At 39.3% G+C, this 13,234-nt stretch overlaps 1 protein-coding gene across 1 annotated transcript in view; it reads left to right on the forward strand.

Annotated features, from left to right (window-relative positions):
* The window catches only part of FLT1 (fms related receptor tyrosine kinase 1), a 451,054-nt gene that overhangs the window by 209,935 nt on the left and 227,885 nt on the right, over positions 1–13,234 (forward strand). The window contains exons 13-14 of the mRNA XM_086935163.1: positions 2,808–3,116; positions 11,858–12,004. Coding sequence (XP_086791289.1) covers positions 2,808–3,116; positions 11,858–12,004 — 456 coding nt within the window. The remainder of the gene's footprint in view (positions 1–2,807; positions 3,117–11,857; positions 12,005–13,234) is intronic.

The raw sequence follows: 13,234 nt of genomic DNA on the forward strand, positions 1-13,234 counted from the left end.
GTAATGGTATGCGTTGTAATGGTATGCTTTGTAAAGGTAGTATGCGTTGTAATGGAATGCGTTTTAAAGGTAGTTTTTAAAAATTTGTTGTAATGGCATGCGTTGTAATGGAATGCGTTGTAATGGATGTTGCATTGTAAAAAATGTGTTGTAAAAGTATGCGTTGTAACGTCATACATCCAATGTTTTTCCCATTTATCACAAATGGGTGCATCAAAGGGGTTTTATTTACAGTGTTCTGGAAAAGATCCAAAACTGAAACCACTGGTAGAAATTGGGGGTTTACCTCTCGTGGGCCATCATGTTATATATGCAAAATAACATTATCAATTAATAATCTCTAAATCACTCAATAGTTATGATATAATTGAACAGGGTGTAAACAACTGAGTCATAGTACAATGTGGTGCGGCTGCAGTGCACTCAGATAGATCAGCATATAATATTTTGTAAGTTGTGCCTTGAAGGCTCGGCAATAGCGGCTCTGCATTCTGTAATGCCCCCCATTGCATTATGGATAATGCAGATCTTGAATTCTGTACTCGTGATTTCCCAATGCAATCTTTATTCGCGGCGTCGCCTGATGTACATGAGCAATGGCAATATTAATATTATTACAAGAGACATCCTGCTACTTAAATATTACACTGTACCTGCCCTAATTTAAATCCATGTATGTTAAATAACTAATCCTCCCGAGCCCAGTATTTAATCGCACTATGAGTCAGCCAGGAGGAGATCTGTGGTCTTTGATGTCACTGAAAAAGCTAATCCTGAAGCCAAACAATCAAATGTGGCAGCCGGACAGGAAAGAGAACAGTGGCAAAAATGCCAAGCATGGAATGGGAAAAAAGGAAATGAGATGAAATAATCGGAGGGAAATGAGGAAGGCCAGAAGGATGCGACAGGGAAGATAAATCAAGTAGGGTTGGAGGATGGGCTACGAAGGGTTAAACCACTGAGACAGGCCAGGCTGGTAATTATCATTTTTCAATATTTTGTGGGGCATTTTCCCGCCTCTTCTTTGTGTCCCAGGAAGGAGGAAGGAAGAAGCACTACTACACAATTGTGTTTTTCCGAAGTGTACTTAAAAGTTCCATTGTTTTCATGTGATGAACTGCAATTCACATGTCACATTGCTCTTCTGTCAGGGGTCGAACCGTGTAGGGCATTTGTTTCTTAAAGACCTCTGTGGGTCCACAACGCCTACTCAGGGGGTCTGCAACTGTTTAAAAATTAAATAATATTCATGGATTAATAAACTATAGTCAACTAAAAACAGCAAAATTGACAATTTGAAAACGTTCTGTAAATATAAAGGAACTTGAAAATGAAGTTGGTATCCTCAGCATGATTTGTGAGAGCAGCACAAGTACAGCATACAAACATGTATGATCCAAGGATAAACATGCAAAAATGTTACAATGTAATAGGGGATACAAGCATTTTTCCCGTCCGAACCGAGGACCCTATAGATCTGCTTGGCCTAAAAGATACTAGACAGTACCGAAATGGGGCTCGAGGTCAAAGAAATTGGGTAATGGGCCATATGCAGACATGCACAAAATTTGATCTAATATTCCCAGATCATTTACAATTTTCAATATCTTCACCTTGTACTGCTTACGCCGGCATTTGGCTTCTACTCTGTATAGATAATCCTGGATCTGGTCCTGTTTGGTCTTAAAATACTGCAGCTCACCTCCATGAGTGGATCATATCATTCACAATCAATATCTTCCTTTCTAGAAGTACTACACTGTTCTTTACTTTTGTAATTTTGTTTGGGACTTTCCCATGATTGTATCTGAAAAAGATATACGTCAACCTTTGAATAACATCATTTACTCATGTGCCAATTAGTTTGCAAGAAATAAGTGCTAGCACAACGTCCTGCCCAGTATGTAACATTCAAGAGGCAAGCCTTGGAGTTTCCCATTCATATTTGCCAGGTCGGGAAATTTGTTTCCTGAAAATTACCAGTATAAACATGTGTGTGCAGACTTTCTACCTTATAGGCCACTTTCAAAACCTTCGCCAATCACAAAGATTAACTGAGGAACAAGGAGACACTTGAGGTTGTAATGGGTTAGACTGTGATCCCTGGGCTCGAAATGTGACATATTTAGACCGAGTTTTAGACATTAAAGCATGTGAAAGAGATAGGTGTAGGGAATAGGAAATAAGGTGTGGGAGTCATTGTCTATAACTTGGTTAGTGTTTAAGTAATCACTGTCAACACAAATTCGTTGAAATTCAAACCATAGCAAGGGCCTGATCTAGGGTTTGGAGGGAACTGAACAATCATCCAAATTCTGGAAGAAACTCTGAATACGAAGAAGAATCCACTGAATCAAAATCCAACATTACAATATCACAATCATTGAGCAAAATCTGTTATTGGATTCTAGTCTCTATCCAGAATTGAGTGAATTTCCTGTATATTTGAAAATCTAAATCACGCCACCAGTCTTTAATTCTTACTGGATTTTTCTAGTTTACTTCTGGTCACCCAATTTAGTATAAGTTATATCTTCCTTATTTGGTTTCAGTGGGATTAGCTGCCTCCACTTCCCTTCACAATCCTCTTCAGTTTTGTAGACTACACCACACTCTTGTAAATTAAAGATATAAGCGAAAGGACTTTGTACACATTGATCCATGCGAGAAAGTTTATTGGGTTTGTGCCACCTGTTCTAAAGTGTAAACATTGTCATAGAGTCATTGCAAAGTGCAGTCAAATTGAATGTCATAACTGCTCAATTAAAAAAATATATATATTTTAATAGTTTCCTTTTTTTTAACAGATGTTCCACAAGGATTTCACGTCACATTGGATAAAGCACCTTCTGAGGGGGATAACATAACAGTGTCTTGCACAGTGAACAAATACCTATATACAGACATTTCGTGGCATAAGCTGAGGACAATACAAAACAAAACAGTAACTCGCCTGGTCAGGGAGCAAAGGACTTCCCACACTGGGGAGTTCTCTACCACTCGGACTTTCCTCATAAGGAATGCTTCTCAGGAAGATTCGGGCACATATATTTGCCGAGCAAAGAACATACGTACCAGGGAAGAAGTGCGTCAAAGGAAGGACATTACCATTAGAGGTGAGCACAGGAGAAAAAAGGAAGCATTGACATGGACATCAAAATTTAAAGGCACCAGAAATAACTGTACCACACAGAGCATTGTAAACCATTAAAGGACTCGTTGAAAGTAACAGCTGTCTCAAACGGTGGTGATTTGTTGCGTTGAGGCTCTGCGAGGTGCCCGTCCAGAGATCGAGTGCTGGAGAAATAATGTGAAGTGTTGAAATGAAAGGGAATGGGTGGGAAAGCATGCTGCACCACCTGGAACGGATGGGTGGGAACGCTTGGTGCACCACATGGATCGAATTTTCTGCGGTGTTCTCTTTTTTGGCGTCGGCACCCTTCAAACTTATGGAATGTGTGGTGAGCAACCTGCTCATTTCAAGACCAGCGTTTGTGGAAGCAGCACTGTGCATAGCCGCCAAAGGCACATCATTGCAGCTTCTACATTTCAAGCTGCTGGCTTCCCTTTAGAGGTGGTCAGTTTTTCAACTCTTTTGATGAGGGAAAGGCTATTGTCTTGTGTGGCTCAAGAAGATATTTTGTTTTCCCAGTTACGGTAAAAGTAGCCACCTCCTATTTGTCACCCAGGGCGACTGATCTATATTGACATGAAGCGGTGTTGCATGTGGGAAAGTGATATTTGGGCTGATATGCTTGTTTTACCTATGTACGCTTTTTGTGGTCCCTTTGCTCTTTAGAGGTAGTACTGGTGAGCAGTAGTTTCAGAACAGGTAGGATCTAATTATTTAAAATGTCTTCCTTTCTTTTCTACAACGCTCCCTTTCTGTATGTTGAAACCCTTCTCTTTTTTTACTTCTACTCTTTTAAGGCCCTCTGAAATTCTATTTGGAAGTTGGTTTATAAGTCCTTGTTCAAGTCCAAGCTGCTTCACAATAAATGGTGACCCTATTCAGAAATGACGGATGAGACAAAGAAACGAAACATATACTAGTACATAAAGAAATAAGAAATGTGCTACTCAAAAAATTCCCCCATGCACTGCTCCGGCTAAGGACAAACAACAAAGAAAGCATGATTTCAGATGGAATGTTCCCTGCCAGAAGAACCAAAGGGTTCCTTTTATTTCAATTGCTGCCAATAGACTCACATTCAAAGCATGGATTGATATGGGTAGCCAATTATGTGAAAATCATTATTGTTAGTGCCCCCACTCAGCCAGTCTCAAAAGGAGGTGGCAATCATTGGAACACATTTGGTGCACCAAGTCAGTGAGATACACATTGGGCTAGAATGCCAGTTATCAGGTGCTTAAGAGCATTCAAGAAGGGAAGGCCCACCCTGGGTGGCACAGCAGTGGATAATGCTTTGGTGAAGTGGTAAAGTCCACTATTGTGACTAGTGTACCAATTACCCTTCTGTTGAAATGAGACAATCTTACAAATGTCAGTTTCCATGTCCTGACAATCAGAGTCAATCGGCAGGATCCAAGATTCCGGTCCTGGGTATCCAGGTCTGGGATGGTCCAGGTCCACTCTTACATGGACATATTCTATGTCTTGGTTGCAGGTTTTGTCAATTTTAATATTTTCCCTGATGCATGCAATATTCTGATGTAATACATATAATGTGCAGTTTTCTGCTATTTAAATACTCTTCCTGTGAGGTCTCATTGGGAGTGCTAATGCTGTGTGCATTCTTTGGATGTATGATTATGGTGCAAATATCACTTTCTCACAGATGCAGCATTTCCAGCCTGTATTTCCCTTTATTATGTGTGAGTAAATCAGTGGACCTTTCAAAAGCGTCTAGTTGTTCAGGTCTCCCCGGATTTATTAGAAATTTGGGAGCCCAAAAAAATGTGGGCAAAAATGTGTTCTATCAGGTTCACCCTTAATGATGGCAGGGAGTATATGGCGGTCCGACTAACACAGTATAGATGGCAGATGGAATTAATCCAGTAACAATATACCTAATTAATGGGAATTCTGTAGGAAAGAACAGAAAAGTCCACCAAGATGTTGTGTTTTCCCTTTGCCTTGGTGTTTGCAACAGGTGTTGTGCCCTTAAAAGAAAAGCTGATGTACCCTGCTTTGATTGGTCTATAGAATATCAAGGATATGAATTTTGTGATACACTGATAACATAGGACTATCGAGGGGCAAAATATCGAAAGGTAAGTGCATATAGAGCAGGGAGACCCCCTAGGGGGCCTTCAAGTTATGGGGGGGAGGGGGTAGGAGGGTACAAGACTTTGCCCAAAAGAAGTATTATGCTGATAACAGTGTTTCGTTTTCAGCTGAAAAAATGAGTGACAATAAGCTGCTCTGTAAATGGCCATCACTAATATCTTTTGTCATCTATATCCTGGCTGGGGGAAGGTTTCAAAAGGGAAGGGACTCCGAATCTCCCCCCGCCCCTTTCTGATAATCACACTGTGGATACTTTTACAGCTTAGACCAGAATAGTATGTTTGGCAATCATGCATTTGATTCCGTTTTTTAAAACGGCAATTGAACTTAACTGCACTGTTTAAATACATCTAGACCTATTTATACATTGCCAATACAATATAATAATTGTAAAAAGTTTGGAAGGGGAGGCCAGATGTTTTCTCTTTTGTCACTGGGGGAGCGCAGCATAAAAAATGTTTGAAGACCACTGATATAGAGGAAGTATAGACTCACTATTCTTAACTCCACCCACTTGTATGTACTATGTCGATATATATCATCAAGGTGCATAGATGTGGTTTAGGTGTAGAAGATCTATACCTACTTACCTTTTGATACTTTTCACTTCAGTATTGTGGCCGCAATATGTGGTACCATCGAGATTCCTACCTCAATATTCCAAGAACGTCCCCCCTTCATTCAGTCAAAGTAGGATTAATCCGCTCAATATAAAAAGCTAGATAATACAATTACGTCTATTTCGGAATCACAGAAATGTCATGACAAAACTCAGTGGGGGATTACAACATGCCCATAACTCTGCATCACTCACCTAGGACCATAATTGAATCAACATATGTCCTCCTTTATATTTTCCTCAGAATTGACTTGGCCTAAGTAGGTTCCACCCATGTCCATTGAGAACTCTATGTCTCTCTGCAGGATGAGTGATGAGTGACTTAGCACATTTCTTACTTGAAAGCTACAACACTGATGTTGTGAAAGTAAAATAAAGGCTGTGTTCATTAGATCGCACGCGGCAAGCAAGGCAACAAAGGCGTGAAGTAGGTACTGGGCTGTTTTATGAGGTAAAGCCTAAAGGTCTTCATCGTTGTTTTAACCTGATTCCTCCTTTGTAATAAGACTGACCAGTTGTTCTACATTATCTGTTTTTTATTTTATTGACCTGCAATAATATTATGTTCATAATATCAACAACCAGGGGAGAGGAGTTGACCTAACGGCTACTACGGTCAACCTCAAATCTAACGAACCGGGTTCGAGTCTCTGCAAGGACGCCAACATCCTTGATTCTAGGCAAATCACTTAATCTCCCCGTGCCTAACAAAAATGAACGTGTCCTCATGTAAACGCAACTGGTGCTCATGTTCAGCGCTCTGATACCCGATACCTTCGGGACAAGTTTGAGCTATATAAAACTCCGTAAAAGAAAAACATATTGTCAAGGTAATTGTAGATTTACTATTCTTAACTCTTACCTTGCAAATATTGTCTCAGTAGATAAGGAATTAGGAACAGTAAGTCTACACTTCCATGTACTTACCCTGAAGATAAATTGATTTTCATTATTCTGGGCACAATATTATTGCAGGTCGATAAAATATTTATTCAATATTTGATATAAAACCAACTGTGGAGACTTGCAGTGTAAAAAAGGTCATTGCTGTGGGTCAAACATAGACATATTTATTTTGGTAGGTACATCTCATTCGTACTTGTGTAAAATGAGAACACTTCAGAGTGGTGTTCAATAACTACAGAAGGAAAAGCATAGCTCTACAGAGCAAGTAGTACTCACTATTAAAAAATTCTGTGGCAGGTTTTGGTCCTGTGTATGGAAAAAAGGATTCATAAGAGAAGGGTAAAATGAAAATTACTGTCCCCCATCATCTCCATGTCCCTTTAGATTTGCTTTCCCCTGTAGATAACGTCACATTCCAGAATTTTTATTCTACTCTAGCACAGACCTGCTCTTTTTTGCAAATACATAGCCTGTATTCAATAATGGGTCTCTATTTCTACCAAATGTAACATTATTGACACTTAAATCTCAGCATTATTTAAAGTGCCTGACTTGCACGCCGCGAAGCTGCATTAGATGCGTTTGCAGAAGCACAGGCTTTGAAGGATATCCTGGTGGTAAAGGATGTCCCCTGTGATGAGTGAATGGTCTAGTTCCGTTTGTTCCTGCACACTGGCCTCTGATCAGCATGGGCAGTCGAATGGACACGACAGGACGGACCAAAATAGCTGCAACAAACAAAGTATCCACACAGCTCAGTGGAGTGTGATAACACAACGCGTCGGCTGCTTGGGAACCTAGCAGCCGGCTTCCTCCTCTAGGTGCAAGGTCCCAGGTCCCACGGCTAAACTCGTCTTTCACATGGGAATTGCGTTTGTCCAGTGTGGTGGAGTAAACAATGAGATTTCCCTAGAAGGACACTTTGATGGACCCCAAAATGCTTCAAAAACAATTGGTAACCTGGAAGTTGTGAGAGCAAAGACATGAGCGAGGAAATGTGTCTTGCAATTTTGGCGTCAGTTACAATGCTGGTTGTCAGCCACTGTCTTCGGTATTTGTGGCTGTCTCTCAGAGCAGTGCTGTGTTCATATTAAGTCAAAAAAATCAGATATTGTACCACTTTGTAACAAAAGCATCTAAAAGGCTACTTTGCAGCAAGCACAGTGAAAAAGAACATAGTCTCAATTTCAGTGCTAGATCTCAATGACAAGCCTGGCCAAGAAGCTGAATGTGAATGCAAGGTATGGCTTTGTGACTTTGTATCAACCATGATGTATCTTTGTAATCTCAACACCCTTACCTTAATTTACAAACGCATCAACCATAACCATTACAGCAACCATGTCCAATAACTTGACTTCTCATTACCTCAACCTGAGTCCAACACTGCCCTGGTAGTACCTCGCCTATTCGAAGCAATGGCAAGTCGGAATAACAGGATGGTTTATGTGTGGTCAGTGTGATGTGGCCAACGGTCACTTTAATGGATGCTGGAAGGAACAGGGAAGTGTTTTTATGTGGCGATTCTAAACTGGGATACAGAAACTTGACATTCTAGTATACAGTGTTTGGGCAAGTTGTGTCTAGGTTGGATAAAAGCTGTTGAGATACAATCTGAGTGTAGCTGCGTTTGGTTAAATGCTACCCCCCCCAAAGAAGGGAACAGATGCCACTGAAGAACAGTTCTGACTGTAGCAGCCCTTTTCTGAACAGTTTAGGAAGAAACTATCAAAAAGCAGATGGCCAGCATGGAAGTGACACAGTAAAATAAAACATCAGTTGGATTAAGATTTATGTAGAGGTGAGTTTTAAAACTTCCTTCTAATTCTAACAATCTTTTCGGGGAATCTGGATGGTTGCCGTCTGGTAGTCCATAATCAAGTAGTGACCATGAGAACATTTCGTCAGGTTGATAAGTTGATCAAATTACCATGAACAGGTATGTTTGACCAGCTAATCTGTTCATCCACTAAGTGCCATTAAAGAGTGAAACATCAATTTGTCTCAGCCGCCATTCAGTGCAGCCTTAGTAAGGGTGACTTTTTTGACATGCCGAGTCTTCTCCTATTAATCGCTAGACGCTTGGACATTTCAGAATGAAGTCCTTTGATGCAAATCCTTTTTTTATCAGTGACGAATCACTACAATTTAAAGAGATGAATGTTTTTTTTTAATTAGAAGAGGATAGTCAATGGTTTGTTGCATATCTCAAAATTTATATGGAGAAGCGCAGCTTTTTTCTGTAAGGTAGTGTAGCAAGAAGTAAGTGTGAGTCACCAAATTATTTGGTTTTGTGGCTTGGGTGAAGTGTGTCAACAAGGTGTAAAAACACGTCACACAATGCTTTACTGATGTTCTATATACCAGATTGTACTACAGACTAACCAAGATGTGTTTGGCTGTCAAAGAGGCCGCAAAGTTTCTGATTATGTTTTGGCGAATTGGTGGGATGGGTTGCTGAAAAGCTCTTATACATTTTAGGACCACTATTCAGTGGAAAATAGCCTTAAAAAATAGTAAACTTACATATTTTCACTTTCAGAAAGTGAAAGTGATACTTTTCAAGAAATTAAGTAATTATGAAGATAAAAAGTGTTTGTTTTGCAAAATATGTCGCAAAAAAACAGAATGATCAAATTTGTATCAGATAATTGTGGGCATCTCTTGTCCAAAAAGACTGCTAAACTTTCACATAATAGTAGGTTATCATTATGAAATAAATCTAGCACACTACATTTTTAACAACTCTTTGAAAGCTATCACACTTCAGTACTAGATGATGGATTCAATAGATAGAGATGCATTTTCCATGATACAGGACACCATATCACATGCCACACTGGCAGAGAGGATAAAGCTCTGGTATCTCTTTACAGAGGGAACCTTAGAAGTGGGAAATGGAGACTATTTATAACTGACCTTGTTTGCAGGAAAATAACTTTCCTGGTATTGTTGGGAAACTAGTTATTTTTGATGGTCTACAATTTACAACTAAGATGTCCAAAGGTACCCCCCCTGCTCTGGTGAGATAAACAAAATACTACATTTATTTTGTGAAGCCTTTCCAGCTCTGCTATGTGTGCTGCTATATGTGTTATATGTAAGAATGAAAATATAGTTTTGTGTGTCAGTGTGTGTGTGTTTTTAAACCTTGTAAACATTTATGTGTGAAAACATAGCTTTGTATGTGTGGGTGTTTTAACCTCCCTAGACTTCCATCAAACATTTGTGCTACAAACCTAACATGCCAAAACGGAAAATGTAATTTATTGTTTGTAGTATTATACAAAAAGACCTTTACAGTATGTAAAATGGCTAATATAAAAAGTATATTGCAAGACACCGTATTTAATAAAAAATAGAAGTTTTATTAACTTTTATCAATGCATTATTGTTTTCTAAACTCTACAGGACACTGGCAGAGCACATTCGTTTCTCATTTATCTATGAAGGCTAATAAAAACATGTTTTAAATGCCTTTAAGTAGTTCATACCTCATTAACTATACCAAATATATATATTTTTTGTACCTGTTAGTTTTTACAATAAACACAAAAGGTATGTACGGAAATGTCACAAGCTTTCTTTCATGTGAACAATGGTGTGACTCACAATTATCTTTGGCAGTAATATCTTTGCTACCACGTTTTCTGCATAAAACAAATCAAACAGTTTTTGTTCATAAGTGGTTCCCCTGAAAATGGGCATTGCGTTGTAATGAACACCAGTGCTAAAAACGAGTATCTGGCAATGATTACATCCACTGGGGCAAGTGAGCAAAACACACAACTTCAATCTAAATCCCAGACTCAGAAAACACAACTTCAATCTAAATCCCAGACTCAGAATGGACTGAAGAGTAGCCATGCGCACTTGGTATACACGTAGCCCGTGTGTAGAACTAACTTTCCCCTCATAAACATGGATGCCTGCTTTACTCTATTTAAATGAGAAGGCGGTCGCTTCTGTCGAACATTGTCACCATGGGTTGTGGGTCATTATTTATACATTGCAGTATTAATATCAATAAAATGGCAATTAGGTAATAGAATGCATGTATGCTGATTTGTAAACTACTTGTGTACTGTTTTCAAACACACAATCTTTACTACTAACGGATAACTATGACTTAGTAACAATTAAAGAATTAAATCGCTGATAACTTTCTACATCTATAAACCTATAATCAATGGATATGTTATTTCCCAAATCATTGGTTATGATCTTGATGCGCTCAAACAGACGTGCACATGGCCACACTCACACGCATATACACTGTGGTAATGTAATGTAATGTGTTTTTCTCACACTTCATTTAAAATATGTTCTCTGCACCTTTTCTACATGAAACCATCCTCAGTGTGTGCCTGAAACAGTAACATGTTTAAGATCAGATGCCTACTTTGTCACCAGCAGTGGTGCACAGATTACCTCTGTAGACAATCAATCAATCAAACAGGGTTTGTAAAGCGCAGCTAATCAAGCGTGAGGGTCTCCAGGCGCTGTGAACCCTGCAGAGGTGGAGGGTTCAGACATGGCTAACCCCATGCCCATGGTTGTAGGCAGAAAGAGTGCCTGCAGTGTCACTTTGCCAGATAATCAATATTTCTTGAGCTGGCCCTCAGCAAGGTCAGTCACTGCAACACCACAAAGTAATGATCATGTTTTCATCCCTCTAGCTGTTGTCCAGTATTCACCAAGATTAGGTAAACCTAGCATTAGCTTCCTCTGCAGGAACTGTGTTGCTAAGCTGAGTGTTTAAATGATTTGGCCAAGCCTCTTTCTATCGTTCTAATCGTACTTTCTGTCTAAAAATCCCTCCTTAAATGTTTTAGATATTAATCAGAAATTCCAAATACGCATAGATGAGTACTAAAGATAAGAGCAAGGCCAAAACGATTCTCTCACTCATTCATCATAAAACATTTCAAAGGGTTGAAAAAAAGTAAAAAGTTAGCCTTTGGTTTCAAATGTTACCTGCTTAACTACAGCTTATATGGTATCACTTACCCAGGTTTGAGATGTGAAAGTGTTTTTTCTTTACAAAGAGTCAATAATGACATTGCTTCTCTCCTTCGCAGCCCTAGAAGCACCACACCTGCTGCTGGAACTGCACGACCAGCGTGTAAACAAGAGCAGCACCATTTCACTGAACTGTGCCGCTGAAGGTGTACCGCGTCCACAGATGGCTTGGTACAAGAACAGCCAAGAGATCCACAAACAACCTGGTAAGAACCCAGACTAATGCAGTCAAAATTTCCTACACAAGTCAAATTCACCACATACACTTATCACAGCTGCCATCGCAAATTACTTCATCAGTGACATCATTGATGACATCTCAAAGACCACCATCAATTACATAAGCAGTAACTCTTGACATCATATAGCATTACCACAAACATCATTGCTGATGCTGATAGTACATATGGTCTCATCAATTACCTTTTTCATGACACAGGTGAATGGTCCCTCCACTAAGTAGCTTTATTAGTGTGATAGAAGAGCGGCGAAGCCGCACCTTGATTTGCCCTGCTCCATCTTACTAAAGGTCGCTGCAGAGACACATTTATAACCTATGCAATTGCAAGACAACTTACCTGTTTGAAACCATGGGGAAACTAATATTATCGAATGCCACCCTGATACAAGAAAACAGCACTATAATTCAAAGAAATTGGGTCACTTTGGCCACATGTGGGGTGTAATATATCTAAGAGAATGACATAAATATATATATAAATGTGATACTGCAAGTGCTTTCGTTTGCATAGTGGGCTTGGCTTTCTTCATGTTATTGCTGTGCTAAACAATTAGGAAGTTTTGTTTGCAAGTGTTGTAACTACCAAAGGTGGCCTCTCATCTCTAGTTTCTTCCTTTGAATTTGTCGTCCTAGTGGAAGTTACAATTGGGTCGAGTCATAAAGATTTCTTCCATGAGTAGGCATGACTTACTCGTAGTAATTTAGGAGCAAGTCTGCAGTGAGTCATACCAACATAAACATAAATCATTGTACATTTGTCTTGGTTGAGTAAAATACCTAATTTTGGAGGGCCTATTCACAAAGTGCCGAAGTAACAGTCAGTCATATACTTCCTTATGTTTTCCTGGGGTGTAAAACGTTTGTTCCCTCTGGCAAATTTTTTGCAACATCCAAGATGTTTGCCCTTCTTTCATGGTTTACCCTGGCACATGATTTGTGTCTACACATTGCTAGATACACATCACTCTAGGGGAATATATTTTTCACTCTAATTGAATGTAGCAAAGGTGGAGAAAGTATGCAGATATTTTTCTCTGTGGAATTTACTTTTAATGGATATTTTCTGTGCACAAAAGCATTGCAGGGGGAAGAAAACTAGCTTTTGTCGGGCAAAGTATATCTTGTGCTGAACCACTGTATTGTTAAATATGTCGATATGATCTGATATGAATTGTCACAGAATTCACAATTTTCA

The sequence above is a fragment of the Lissotriton vulgaris genome, chromosome 8 (genome assembly GCF_964263255.1).
Source record: "Lissotriton vulgaris chromosome 8, aLisVul1.2, whole genome shotgun sequence".
Lineage (NCBI taxonomy): Eukaryota > Metazoa > Chordata > Amphibia > Caudata > Salamandridae > Lissotriton > Lissotriton vulgaris.